This window comes from Emydura macquarii, unplaced genomic scaffold (genome assembly GCF_026122565.2).
Source record: "Emydura macquarii macquarii isolate MOO-44397 ecotype Brisbane River unplaced genomic scaffold, CSIRO-AGI_Emac_v2 contig_3122, whole genome shotgun sequence".
NCBI classification, from domain to species: Eukaryota; Metazoa; Chordata; order Testudines; family Chelidae; genus Emydura; species Emydura macquarii.
The window spans coordinates 4,465,954-4,481,364 of NW_027133259.1; the positions used below are offsets into that span (position 1 = coordinate 4,465,954).

Below are 15,411 nucleotides of genomic sequence, written 5' to 3' on the forward strand. Positions count from 1 at the left end.
ATAGTAATTAAGATTTATGTAGCAGCTCATAAAGTGAAAGGTTAATCCTAATTAACCCTCTTCAGGATCTCCATGGGGAAAATGCCCTGTGAAACAATGCTTTTGTGACCGACTGCTGAGAACCAAAAAATTGCTTTGCTGCAACACACACTCTGCCTAAGACTTTCGTAAGAGCAAAGGAATTTCCCTATTTCAGTGAGGTGCCTGCTACAGAGGAAATATGTGTAAAGAAACCTTTGCACATCAGCATTGTAATAGCTTGCCTTAAGGATAAACATCAGCGGCCTAATCTTTTTAAAGCTCCTACCCATATGTACCAGTAGCCTCTTCATTGCCAGCACTATGTTTTATGCTGAGACATCTCACCTCTCATTTTCAGGATGTTGCAAAGTCTATCTGGGAATTAAATTGCAGTTCATCCAAAATAACATCCATAGGATATTATAAATGGGTTGAAAGGTATTATGATTTACTTGTGGAAAGTACCATTGTCAGCTGGAGCTGTGGAAATACAGGTTAAATATGATGTTAGAAAGCTCTGTAAGGACTCCCATATTTTTTGTAAAATCACACACACGTATTTCAGATTAAACTGAATTTTGTAAAATTTCAGTCTTAATAGTTTTACCTGTATGGGGATGCAGGGACAGTTCTTCAATTTCATAGCTTTTAAGTCAGAAGGAACCTTTGCGATAATCTAATCTGAGTTTTTCCATGATTGGTGGTCGAACTGGATCATATTATTTTAGAAAGACATCCATTACTTGTTTACATTTTAAAATCAATTCTCTGTGGTAGTGTTCAAATACCATTTGAGGTTCCTCTGACTATTTCAGTGAATGTGCTTATAGGCTGGATAGTTTGCGAAATCAATTAACTTTAAATGAATATTGTGGAATGTCCACCGGAAAAACATCTTGAATTGGTAACGTGAGTTTTCCAGTTGAAAACATGAATATGGGATCATAATACAAAGTGTTGATCACCTTCAGTTCCCATTGAAGCCAATGAGAGCTGACAGTAGTGTTGGAAGAATAACTATCTTTTTCTAGTTCATTGGCAATTTTGAAAAGTAAAAACCAAAAATCTGAAAAGATTGTTTTCATTTTAAGCTTTTTAAATATTTTTGTTTATTTTAAATAAAAAGGAATTTCAAACCAAAAAGTCATTTTGAACTGACAGACAAAACATTTTGATTTCTTTGGATTGTTTTTTTCAGTACAAACAATGTGGCAAAATGGACATAAATTTGCCAAATGTTTTGGTGTTGCCAAATATGCATTGTTTTGCCAAAAGAAAGTTCTGATTGAAGAAGTTCACCCAGCTCTCACTTAGAGTACTCCTTTCCCTTTGGAAGTGCTAAGCATCTTGCAGGATTGTGCTCTATAAGAGAAATAGTCATCTAGTGCCAGATCACACACTCACTGAAGTCCATTACTAAACTCCCACAAATCTGAGAACAAACATATTGAGCTAGATCCTCAGCTGGTGTACATTGGCATAAATCCATTTACTTCAATGGGACCGTGCCAGTTCACAACTACTGACAGACTGTACTCACATGTGCAAGTATTTTCAGGATATGGGTCTTAGTTAATCAGTTCCCCTATTATTTGTTTCAGTATTTCATAAAGTAACTGGAAAATGTGATGGTTAAAAGGAAAAAGGCAGGTAGACTTGGCTGTTAAAGTATCTGAAATTACTTTTAACTCGTTTCTTAAAAGTGATCAGATTTCAAATTGATGGTCTTCCTTTTAATTCAGCAAGTGTAAAGAATTCCATCCTTTTCATTTATTAAAAAATTGTTCACTTGTTTTGTGCTTCCATCATTTTGTGGTGTTAGACGTTACAAACTTAAAACTTGACATGTTGCTAGTCCTTGCTAGTTGACAGATCCTACCATTGGTAAGTAATTGGAAAAATTATAAAGGTTGAAAGTTATTGGGCTAGATAAATTTCCAGTTCTTGTAAATTGACATAGCTCTATTGTTCAATAATTTACCATTATATTATTAAATTTATTATTAATACACCGCAATAGGTATGCATACTGCTTTACAGACAGGCACACCATTTTTCAGCGCTAGGGAGTTAACAATCTCATCCTGCAGCTAGACCATCTAAGATGTATTCCTGTAGCTACGAGAAACCTCATTGAAGTTACTGCACAGGGGCAGGCTTCCAAGCTAGTAGAAGTAGAGGTTGTCAGAACATGAGGTTTTGTCCCCATGCGGAATTTTGACTTTTTGATTTCACCTCTCACCAAGAAACATTGGGCCATATTTAAATCCGGTGTAATCCCACTGACATCCGTTGAATTATATCAGAAGAATGGCCCCATATATGTAAACAGAATTATCTCTAGAGTCTTTTTGGCAGCATTCCATGAGACATCAGGAGGGTTTCAGATTTTTTTTGTTTTTTTGAGTCCTTGCATTTATTATTATTGTTAAGTAAATTAGTTTTGTGTGGGTGTGTGTGTGCACATGCACACCATCGCCTGGCTTTGCGTAGCTGGTGTGACATCAGTGGCCTACAAATATGCTCATCAATTGGAATTTAAATGCAGAATGCTCTCTTTTTGGTATGAAACTGGACGTATATCTCTAACTTCTTTTTGGTGAAAGTAATATAACCGTGTGCAGTTAGATATGTCATCTAGAGCTGCATCTCTGTGGTTCTATCCTCTGCAAAAGACAATTCTGGCCATCTTTTTCATAACATCCAGCTGCTGTCTATTCCCTTAAATATGTGCTTTACTGCAAACACTGAACCTCATGGCGAGGGAATGCTGAAAATCCAGGCCTCTTTTTATCATTTCATTTTACCCCTACTGCAGTAAACGATAGGCTCTTGTTACTGCTGAAGTAGTAGTTAACCTGCTGTTCTTCAGCCAATCACAGCAACTTGTGTCTAGAATCCATTGCATGTCTGACATTCCAGGGTGCAGTCCAGTGAGGGGCTGCGTCACCACCTGCCCTGCAACCTGGAGTGCCTTGCCATGATTGGTTTCTGTGGCTCCCAACCTGGGCTGCTCACAAACAGCACACAGGTCACACCCTGGGTGTCTGTGTATAGCCACAGTCCTGGTCTAGCAACTTGGAGCCCAACATTCTGTCAGCAAACACCAGCCACTTGCTGGCTTCCAAAAGCCTTGGAAACCACATGAAGGGTGACCCCAACACACACCCAGACCTGGATTTTTCCCCAGAAAAGTGTGTTTTGTACTGTCCAGCCCTCTCTTGACAGTCCAGATATATTAGGTCTGTTGCCTCTGTAAGGGGATCAAAATACAAAGCTTTCCACCTTGAATGGAGTTACCCAAACAATTTACAGCACTGGTTTAGTTTTGATTAAAGAATAAAACATGTTTGTTTAACTACAAAGAGAGAGGTTTTAAGTGACTACAAGTAATGAGGCATTACAATCAGGCATGGTAACAAGAGAAATAAAGATAAAACAGCTTGAAGGGCTAAACTTAATCAGCTAGACTTGGTTCAAAGTGAACTTTTTACCACAGGTTTTCAGTATGTTGCTGAACAAATTCTCAGGTCAGGATTTGTTCCCAAGATCCAACGGTTGTTTCTGTTGTCTTTATTAGGTGAAAAGAAAGAGATGGATGGTTAGAGAGATATTGGAGTGTTTTTGCCCCTCACTTTTATAGTTCAGTCTCCCTCTGAAAAGTGTTTGCCAGGAAGGTACAATAGTCCAAGTTAACACTTTAAAAAAATGTTTTAACTCAGTTGAAAATAGTTGTTTTAAGTTAATTTTCTGTTTCTTTTAATTTAGTTGCTGTATCGAGAATGGGCAAGATACGGAGCATTTTACAAGTTTCAGCCTATTGACCTCATAAGGTAATAGATTTGACTAAAACAATGTGGGGGCAGATTCTCAGCTGGTGTAAAACAGTGTAGTGCCATTGATTTACACCAGCTGAGGATTCTGGCCCTTTGTTCACTATTCTGAGGACTGGCAATAAATCATCTTAATGCTTAGTATCCTTTTCTATTAGATCTAGTAATAACTTATAACAAACAGAATACATCAGCCCCTCACTACACCTGTCATTTTGCATTATATCTTGTCCTGGACAAATACGGTACTTCACAAAAATGTTTGCATAAATTCATTCAAATAAAAGAAAAGTATTTGCACATTCATATGAGTCAACCTTTGTTTGTAAGAGTGTTCATTGAACGTGAAATCTTGGTGAATAATCAGGAGAATATGTTCACGTGAAGTTTAAGCCAGAAGTGTTTGTCTGGTAGCTGTGAAATTAACCATAGGAACAATTTACCAAGATAGATTCTCCATCACTGACAAATTTTAATTCAAGATTGGCTTCTTTTTCTAAAAAGGTCTGCTCTTGGAATTATCTGGGGGGAAGTTCTGTGACCTGTGTTAAAAAGAAAAACAGACCAGATGATCAGACTGGTCCCTTCTGACCTTAGAATATATGAATCCATGAAATAAAAGTAATTTCCCTCTTCCTGCTTTATGTAAAGTTTCAGTCATCCAATCAGAGCAGAAACAATGTCATGTGATCCGAACTGATCAACATGTTCTGAATTTTGAAATTTCAATGACATTTTGAATTTAAAAACAGATTGAGGAACAATTCTTAAAAAAATAAAATGGCAAAATGTTTCCCTTTATTGGACCAGCTTTTCATGATGCAGGTGACCGGTTACACCACCTCAAATGCTGAACTAAGAGAAAGGTTCACCAATGACCTATACGCTTGAAATATGTTCATATAAAATGTTTGTCCAGTAACAAATGAATAGGTTAAGCCCAATCTTTTTTGTGGATAGGGTGTGAACAGAAAAAGAGGCTAGTAATTTATTCACTATGAATAAATTAGTTCAGCTCCAGCTGTGGGCTAGATTGTTCAACCCTCAGTATGAGCAAGCACTTACTCAGGTAGTCCCACTGAAGTCAGTGGGTATGCTCACTTGAGTAATTACTCATTCAAGTACGGCTCTGTGACATTAATTTCATTAATATTAAGGATCTCTATCTCTGTGTAAAACACATTCATTGTTAGTTTACCATGAAGTTAAGTCTCTTTGGAATCATAGAAGTTAAAACTATATATCGCTTTTCAAAAGTTTGCTCATACAACTGATAACCTGAACAGAATTACTGCTTATTCCGGGGGAGATATTTCCAAGGTACAAATTATAGTTGGACCCTCATTCTGACTGAAAGTCAATGGGAGATAGGCATCCAACTTTCATTTGTGCCTTCGAAAAATCTCCCTTTCTAAATATTTTTAGCCTCCAAATCTTTATGTGGGCTTTGCATATATTTTGCTTAATACCGAGCCATGCTCCAGTGTTGTATCGATGAGTTCTTACAGTACAAAACATGACAACAATTGCCAACATGAATAAAGGTTGCTCAGGTTTAAAAAGATAAATGGGTGCTGGTCATGGGACTTTTAAAACTATGCCAGAATTAGAGCTAGGATAGATTATTTGCAGATCCACTGCTTACACCACATCTTAATTTGGATCTTAGTGTTGTCAGTCCCCAGAATGCTTTTTCACAGCATGGCTGTGATATCATAGAAATGCAGTGGTTTTAAAATTTGAGAACAAAATAAAGGGCTTGGACATGTGCAATTGGTTCTTTCTTCTCGGGGAGAAGGTATTCCTTGTTTTATCTCCCATACTTTCCTTGAATGTGTTTCACTGTCCATTACCACTAAAATAAATGTGGGTTTTATGTTCCACGTGATAGTCTAGGTTAGAACATATAAACACAGGACAACTGCTGCAGTCTTCTCTTTGGAATCATAGAATCATAGAAGATTAAGGTTGGAAGGGACCTCAGTAGGTCATCTAGTCCAACCCCCTACTCAAAGCAGGACCAACACCAAATGAACCATCCCAGTCAGGGATTTGTCAAGCCTCACCTTAAAAATCTCTAAGGATGGAGATTCCACCACCTTCCTACGTAACCCATTCCAGTGCTTCACCACTCTCCTAGTGAAAAAGATTTTCCTAATATCCATCCCTGCCCTCCAGTATATCTACCACTCCCCCCAGCTTAATGTTATTTATCTTTACCTTTACTAGACAGAGATTTTTGTACAATCGTATTATGCAGGGATCTGAGTTCAAGTTTTAAGCATGGATGTTTATTCCCAATAGAAGAGGGAACAATTGTTAATGGGGATGAAACGATAATATGGCTTTTCATGAGTGGGTTTGGTAAATTTTGCAGTTACTGCCAACTCCGGTAGAGAAATAGAGTAGTTTCATGGGGCTGTGATTTATATTAATTCAACTGGATTGGACTTCCAGGTTCAAAACATGTTTTATGTATGTGCTAATGCTATGTAGTTTAACAAGTTTATATCCTAATCTTTGATTGGCGGTAGCAGTTATGTTAATTTTGCTTTATATGTGAAACCTGATTTGACTGATTTGAACCTGTGATGCATATATATTAACAGCTATATTGAAATATGTTGATGGAAAAAACTCCAAACAAAATGTTAATTAAATTCAGATGCAGACTGGAACACCAGTTGCAACTATGTACATCTTTTCACAGGTCTCTTTCAGCTTCAAGCAATAGGAGCACAGCAACTTAAATACACCACTAAATCCCAGATGCCTACACTGGGAGATAATTAACTCTTCAACTACTGGATTAATGAAATATGCAATGGACATAAAACACATCTATCCTCCAATTTAACTCACTCTTAGCCCTTGGAATGCTCCCACTTTCCAAGTGACGATATTTGTAGCTGGAACCAATGCTAGGGATTGCATTTGTGCTACACTCATTCTTGGCACAGGCCAGGTCCATTTTGAGGTCAAATGTCCTGGGAGATAGCTAATTGCATAACCAGTCACTGAACTTGGCTAATGTAGAACATTTTCATTTAAAAAAAAAAAAAAAAGGAAATTAAAAATGGACCATTGAAACATTAACTTACAGGTCCATTCACTTCTATATTATAATCAGTGAAAACATTCAGCCCTGCAGTTGTGCACACCCTTGGGGAACAGTGAAAATTGAACTTACTGTAAATCAGTGAACTGAGGGGTTCAGTGAAAGAGAACAGTGGAGATGTTGCACATTTCTAATCTGCAACAGCTTTGTTTCAATGAAATGGCTTTAAGGGAATGCACAATACAGATGTATCTAAACTGAATGTGTAAAATGTGAGCAACACACAATCTCTGGGTACATGTATACATATTAATTAAGAGAAATTATAAACACGAATCCTAATTAAATCGAATCCTAGTTCTAGGATACAAGCACTTTACGGACCTAATTTTCTTCTTTAGGTATTAGGGCAAAACATTCAGACATGGATGCCTAAATTTAGGCACCTGAATTCATATTTTGTCTTTCATATGTGTTGCTATTTTTTTTAATTAAAGAGGAAATTTGGATGCCCAAGTCTGAACATAGCCATAGGGCTTAATTTTGCACTGCTTTCTTACCCAGAGGGTGTGTAACCTGGTGTGTATATCCATGTAACATTTGGCCTCGTGTATTCAGCTGGGCAAAGCCACTTGGCACTGGAGTGAGATAAAACAGCAACGTTTTACATTCGGTCATTTATTTCCAGAGCGCCACCTGTCCTGTAGGAAGTGGTTGTCTGTTTTTCTTTACAGGAACTCAGTGTCATTTATTGGAATTCACCCTGCAGCAGATGGAATTTGAAAGCTATTGGCCTATAATGCAATGGTGAGATAAAAGCAGACTTGCTTTTAGGTATCCTTAAATACCTTTTCAGCTCTAGACCTAAGTGACTTAGCAGCACAGGTCCATTTAAAATCAATGGGACTTGTGGTCCCAAATCACTTAGCCGTAGTTGAAAATCCCATCCTTGGCCTCTAAGTGCACCTGACAATCCTTGGGAATAATGTTGAAGAGGCACAGGAACTCTGCAAGGGTGTTAGGAGGCAGATCTGAGACGTGCATATCAGCTATGGAGGAACTCTAACAGTGCCGAAGAACCCTCAGAGCACACTCCAAAATGGCATTGTCTACCCTTGAGAAAAACAGACCCGTCAGGGGGACTCTTTCTCCAGCAGGAGAGTGGTGTGGGATGTGGGAAAGACCCTTCAGATTCCCAAAATTAAAAAGGATTCTTTTATTTTGTAAACCTCATGAACCCATGCTTCTTCCCCTCTCTCTTTTCACAGCAACTTCATGAGGGTTACTGCAATTACAGGGCTAATGCCTACTTGTGCCTTCCTCTGCTCTTGCTTGTCCTCCTTTGGAATATGATTAATACAGTATGATTAATTCATCATACATAGACTAAGATGCTAATGCGTAATGTAGATCCATGCAACACACCCCATAAACCCTTATAAAAGGGGGTCGAGATTTGGCCCATGGAGATTGCCCTTGAATCTTTAATAGGAAACGGGTATTACATTGCTGACTAAGTACATTTTGTTCTCGTATTACTTTCATCACAGAACTGTGGAAGCCAGAGAAACCACCATGGTCGGGGTAGCTATGATTGGTAAACAGTATAGCCAATGCCAGCTTTTCAAAAATCATGAGATTGGCTTAAAAACCATGAGATTTCTTTAAAAAATAACAACAACAAAACCTAAAACAAAGCCCAAACAAACAAACAACCCTCCTAACTTTAGGTTCTTTTCCTTTGCCTTCTGCTTTGTGAGACTTTATGGTGCACTCAGGTCACATTTTTGAGCTTTTCTCTGAAACCATGAGGGCAAGGAAGTTACTTTTTTGTTTAATGAAAGCTGAGGTTCTCGTGTTTTGCAGGACTCTAGGAGCTGGGGCTTTAAGAAACACACCATACATAGTGACACTTGATACATTATGACATTTGGCAACATTGGGTAAAACTTTATTATACCCTATCATGCTAGATATTCATGTTTCCTGTTTCTAAAGCTTTTTCATTCTTCTTATTCTGAAGAACTACACATCCCCTTGTTCACCACTAGATGGTATCTTGTTTGGCAATGAATGCCTCTTACAACAAATGCTGCTTACAGTGTCGTATGAAAGCTAACTTAGCACTCGCAGCAAGATTCCCGATAGGAAGACGATGAATATTGAATTTGAATTAACTCCTGAAATTCAGGACAAAGTGAAGATTTTCTTAATATTATGAAAATTGAAATCATATGTGACTCTGAGCATCTCGCTGATGTAAATGATGGTGTAAAGCTGGGTATACATGGCATCAGAAAAGAGGCATAAGTCGGCAAAGTAGTACACAGCTTTTACTGATCGGGCATTTAGCACATGTGCGAAGCCCAGATAGATTGCACGCCAATGAGGCAGAAGGGAGTGTGCTAGGAAAAGCAAATAACAGGAAGTGTGAGAGCAAGTAGGTTGAAAAACACTAGATAGCATGTCCATCAATCCAAAGGAAAGGCTTATTCATTATCAAATACTAAAAAGAAAGAAAAGGGAGGCTTCCTTGTAGGGGATTGTACAGCTGATTGTAGGAGGAGAAGGAAACTCATTTAAGTTAACTTCCTATACTCCTTACACAGGGCTTCCTTTGCTGGGGAAATGAGAATTACTGCAACCGGAAGTTGAAGTACTTTCTCCCTCCCCAGGCAACCTTTATAGGCTCAATCGGGAGAGAATCTTTACCAGCCTGGTTGTTGGTTTTTGATTTGTTTGCAAACAAAGACTTAGCTGTGGGGCTTGTCCCACTCCCAACTGAGGATGGGTAGGAAGGGGGAGCCAGTGAAATTTCTGGATGTTAGAATGTCAGAAGCTACTCTGAGTGTCCCCACCTGATCTTATGAGTGAGCTGTCAGAAGTCAGTGATGGGGCAGACATTGTTTGGATACTACTAATAGGAAAATAGCTTGATAGAAATAAAAGAATGGATTCTTCATGACTGCATAGCCTGGGAGATGTGCAGAGCTTCTGTAGGCCAATCAATAGCTTGTCAGACAAATCTGCAAATTGATCATCTAACATGATCAGGGATTTAATCCTTTAAAAATACCAAAGTGTAAGTATCACTATTACTTTGTGTGACATTTTATCATTTCTATGACACTGTATATTGCATTCATGTTGGATCTAGTGGCTAGTTATATGACCTTCTTTTACCATTGTAAACTCTTCAATTCCCAAACATTAATGAACTTTTCCTCACAATGCTCCTGTGAAATAGAGAAGGGTTATTAACCTTAAAACTGCTACGGTGCCATTGTTCTACTGTCAGTCTATTTCTTTAGTTTTCTTAGATAGATCATTTTATACTTCATTTGTTTTGTAATACTGCAACCCTGTAATTTCTCCTCCATTGCAATTTTTTCAATGTTCTGTTCATTACTTCATGTGAGCATCTGTGAACTGGACACTTTCCCCCTTCGATATTTCCCTATTAAGTTTTTAATATTAGTTACTTTTGCAGCACAACCAAGGGACCAGGGAGGTAAGACAGCATGAATGCATTTTAGGACTTAGCTTCCTGCTGCTGGTGGCAATTTAAGCACAGATTGGGCTGATCCTTGAATGTCTCCAGTTAAACTACAGATCTCTGATTTCGAGGAAGAGACGGCGAGTATGACAGGTTTTAAACAAGTCCCAAATTAAGGAAGCTCCCTTACGTGGCTCTTCTCTTTCTGTGCCTTTTGACCAGCTCTATTTACAAGTGAAAGAGGCAGATTCATTGTTGTCCTGTGGGTAGTGAATTCTCTAGTTCAAAAGGGCTGCAAGGCACCTGAACGCTCCTTTAGGGAATACACCTAGTGCAGGAGGCCTGTATCAGACACAAAGCTGGCTCTGCTAGATCTGAGCCCTCTTCCCTGCAAGACCCACAACTCAGGGTATGTCTACATTGCTGGCAGCATTGTCGGCAGTACAGAATCGATCCCAGCAGTCCCCTCCGATCGATGCCATTAAGCCACCCCCATTAGGCTGCGTCGACCCGAGGACATTTCCCGTCAGCGCAGCGCAGTGGGGACACCATGGTAAGTAGTAGTTAGCAAGTCAGCGGGAGATACGCAAGCTACGCAGAGTCCGAAACCCGCCAGCAGTGCAGACTAGGCCACAGATGGTGTTTCAGAGTGGGAAAGTGCTTGGGCACGGGCAGCTAGATGCAAGTTAAAGACAGCCTGCATGGTTTGGGTGTAGTTACAAACCTGTTGGGGTGCCAGATTAATGGAAGGGTCCATCAAAGCTGGTGAGCTTGGGCTGAATTCTGCAAGAACTGGGGCCAGTTTTGGTTACATACTACATTGAAATCATCCTCTTTACACTGTTTGGTGTATTGGTATTTGAATCCAGTATCCAACAAGATACTAAGGAAGGAAAATTTTGAGCAACCTCCCTACCTTCCTCTGTACTGAGCTGCTGAGCCTACGTGCTTAGGAATCATTTTGTGCTTTTGCTAAGGTGACCAGTTGTCCTGATTTTATAGGGATAGTCCCAGTATTTCGGGGCTTTTTCTTATATAGGTGCCTATAACTCCTTCCCCCATCCCAATTTCTCACACTTGCTATTTGGTCACCCTAGCTTTTGCTATGGAGAGAGGATCTCTTCTGTTCACAGCACTAATTGGCTGTTTGTACACGCCCTTCTCATATGCTGCTTCTTTCCTGCCTCACCCTTGAGTGTTAGATTCCCAGGGTTGTTTTCATCCCTCTCTTTTCACTTCAGTTCAGTTCCTTTCCAGTCTCTTGGCTGATTGTTCTGGAGGGAGTTACTTTTTGTCCGGAGCCTTTGCAAGCTCCCCGGCTACTTCATTGGATAGTAGGTGGATGAGTGGAATTGAGTGGCTTGTCACTGTACTTTCTGGCATCAGAAATGCTGGGTTCTGTTCCTGACTCTGCCATGCTGACTTACTGTGCAATCTCCAGCAAATCATTTCCCTGTGTCTCAGTTTCCCTGTTTGTTAACTAGGGATACAAATACTCCGTCTCACAGGAGGGCTGTGAGGAGTTGCTCACTCATCTTGGGCAAATACTTTGAAGTTGACATTTCATCATATTACTGCTATTTTAACACTACTGTAATGAAGAGTAGCCTCTCTCTCACACGTTGTAACAGCAGAACACTAGAAATAACTTCCATATCCAATGACTCTAAGAGCTGAATTCTGCTCTATTTACACTGCTGTAAATCTGAAATAACGCCAATGAAATGTATGCAGTTACTCTAGATTTTCCCAGGTATAATTGCAGGCAGAATTTGTCTCTGCGTGAACTGTTTATCCATTTTCCAACCCAAACATATGTGAACATTTTACCAACACATTATTAGAATAGAATTATTTTGAGGGCTTCCGTGGTGCATGGGACTTGCACTAACCATCTGCACAGGGATGATTTTCATTCATGAAGCACTTATATGGCTAGAAAGACTAACATTGCAAATATGAATGGGGGATGTGTGTGTGAGAGAGATGTGAAACAACAGACAGGCTAGATTGGGACATGGGCTTGAAAAAAATGGAATAATTTTCCCAGATAGGTGACTCAATGGTAACAACATCTTTTCTTTGTCTTTTTAACTTTGCTCCTAAAACTCTATGAAATTCTTTCCTGAACACGTCACACATCGCTTTACTTTATTCACATTCCAGGTAGCCCACACTTGTTTTTGCACAGTTATGAGCCATTTCTTCTTCTTCTTTCTTCAAATCTGGTCTATTTATAAATTGCACAACTTGGCACAACCCACATGCATCTTTGGTATTTAATTACCAGTTATTCTTTGCCTTGTTGCCAAACCAACATAATAGACAGAAGTGCATCACAGATGTCTGGTTCAAATATATAGGAAATCTAGAGGGAACTGAATAAACATTTTGAATGCAGCCTTCACTTTTTGTCGTAAATTTGCCATGACACAAAATACACTTTCTGCAGTCCCTTTTCTTGTTTTCTTTACTAAGGGTTGATCCTGAGAGGCACTGAGAACCTGCACCTTCTACTCAACTTCTGAGGGAACTGTTGATGTTTTATCGCTCTCAGGATCAGCTGTTTAGGGCTCACTCCTTCATTAGAATCATGACTCTTGCACAGGAGGTCAATGTTTGTAGGAGGCCATTCAACCAGCTTCCTAAGTGCAAGGCACAATGTCTCAGCTCAAGCCAGCACAGCACACTGCCTGGAGCGTGTTAACTGCTGCTTTCATCAAGAGCAGAATGAGTTCCTCAGCCAAGCCATCTACTGCTGGTGGCGGAGGAGAGCAGATGTACTGGCTGTATGTATGTACGTGAGAGAGACGCTCCTCTTCCCAATGACCACAGCTTTTGTGGATGAAAAGCACACCCCACCGCAGACGGTGCGCTTACCTCTCGGTACCCTTTTGTATATTACACATGAATGATGACCTGGTTTTTTTTTTCAATCTCTTTCTGCACCCCCAACCAACCTGTCTCCCTGTACAGCAAAGGGGGATATTTGGCCCATAACTGTTTCTGGATATATATGAACCAGGTGTAAATTATGTCAAGGTAGAGATGTGGTATAAAAAAAATTAATCAGTTTCTCCTCTTGCTCTACAGCTGAGTAAATCAAGAGCACTTCCATTACAGTCAATGTAGTAACACTGGTTTTACACCAGTGTAACTGAGACAAGAGTCCAGGCACATGAGGTCACCTGTAAACATCCCTTGTCTCAACACATGCATCCCACTGCCACCTTCCAGCACACATTTTTCTAGCCAGTACTTATTCTTAAAATTAGGTACAGTGATTTTCTTTATAATCTGCAATGTTCTTTTAATGAGTACATTTACAAGTGCTTGCGTTTGTGAAAGAATTTAGTATACTAAGGTGGTTTTTTAAAAATAAATGCTTGATGTATTCTTGTATGAAGCCTGAAATGTACAGGTATAAGTGATGCCTTATTGTGTTGTTAATTACTATTTATATTGTGGTTGTGCGTTGGAACCCTCATCATAAACCAGGAGGATGTCATTATCACTCAAGTATATTTTCAATTATATTTCCTTCTGATGTGTTTTTTCTAGGCTATACATGTTATATGTATGTTACCTTAATATGTCTTTATTAGCCATATCCTACAACTTTTATGATCTCAGTTACCCTTCCTAAAGGCTCGACCCTACTGTCATTGATCTTAAGAGGAGTTTTGCCATTAACTTCAATGGGAGCAGAATGAGCTTCTAAGTTATTGATGCTCAGTGTGCCAAGAAATCCAAGGACCTGCATTTGATCTTGTTTAGACCACCATAAATCAGGAATAATTTGAATAAAATCAGTGGAATTGCATCAGGATAAAACTCATCTAATGTAAATGAGATCAGAATCAAGCCAAAAACATGCCTGTGCTAAGGCATTAGAGAGAGCATTTGTTGCCTTTCTTTTGTTAGACAGGATTTCCTTTTGCTACTCTTTAGTATTACATTTGCTTTTTTGTACCACCACATTTTGAGCTAGTGTTTAATTAATTAATTAAATGTGCAATATCTTTCCCGGAACCCTGTTTTGCACGACTGTTTTCTGTCTAACAGTCTCTTATTTTATTCTTTGGCTTGTGATATATTTCTCAACACACTGTTTTTTATCTGAATTAAATCTCATTGTATTGTTCCTCCCCCGAGTTCTTAGAGTTATCTGGAGCTTTTTGGAGCTCTCAGTATTCTACTATATTTATGATCACTCCTAACAGTGCTTTGGAATGATCACTGGATTTCATCAAAGTTGCGTTTACTTTCTGCTGTGTTTGATTCATGGAGAAATTGGGCTAAATACTGACAGTTACTTATCACTACCTACAATTAACTGTTCCCTCCCATACTGTCTACTTTCGCAAACCCACTGTAGAAGCAGGGTAGTTTGTCAAAGATATTAATTTCCCCTGATCAGCCAATTCTGAGTGTGCCAGGTAGTCCTGCTTTCATATTAAAAATTGTTAGTCTGAAAAGACACGGTCTGATCTCACAGAGGGCCTAATCATACACTTTTTATTTATTGAAGCTACTGGAGCTGATGAGGACTGTGTGAGTTAGGGTTGCAGAAATGGGCACTTATTGACACCTGATGCTAGGACCATGAGTGAAATCCTGGCCCAATTGAAGTCAATGGCAAAACTCCCATTGACTTCAATCAGGCCAGGATTTCACCACACATCTCTTATAATTTCTGAATATCAGTTGTGGGGATTTTTGAAAAGCATCCATAAATGATACTGAAGATAACACCCTTGATATACATTTCTTTCTTTTCTCTTTCAGAAAGTATTTTGGAGAAAAAATAGGACTGTATTTTGCGTGGTTGGGTTTATATACAGAATTCCTTATTCCATCTTCAGTAGTTGGGATTATAGTGTTTTTTTATGGATGTATAACCATGGAAAGTGACATTCCTAGGTAAGTTTGTCTCTGAACAGTATTTTGTTATTCAATACTTATAACATTATGTTATCGAACTGAATCCTCCGTAAGTGCAT

At 39.1% G+C, this 15,411-nt stretch overlaps 1 protein-coding gene across 1 annotated transcript in view; it reads left to right on the forward strand.

Moving 5' to 3' along the window:
- ANO2 (anoctamin 2) overlaps nucleotides 1-15,411 on the forward strand; it is a 203,830-nt gene that overhangs the window by 61,428 nt on the left and 126,991 nt on the right. Inside the window, exons 10-11 of the mRNA XM_067531024.1 lie at nucleotides 3,790-3,854; nucleotides 15,197-15,331. Coding sequence (XP_067387125.1) covers nucleotides 3,790-3,854; nucleotides 15,197-15,331 — 200 coding nt within the window. The remainder of the gene's footprint in view (nucleotides 1-3,789; nucleotides 3,855-15,196; nucleotides 15,332-15,411) is intronic.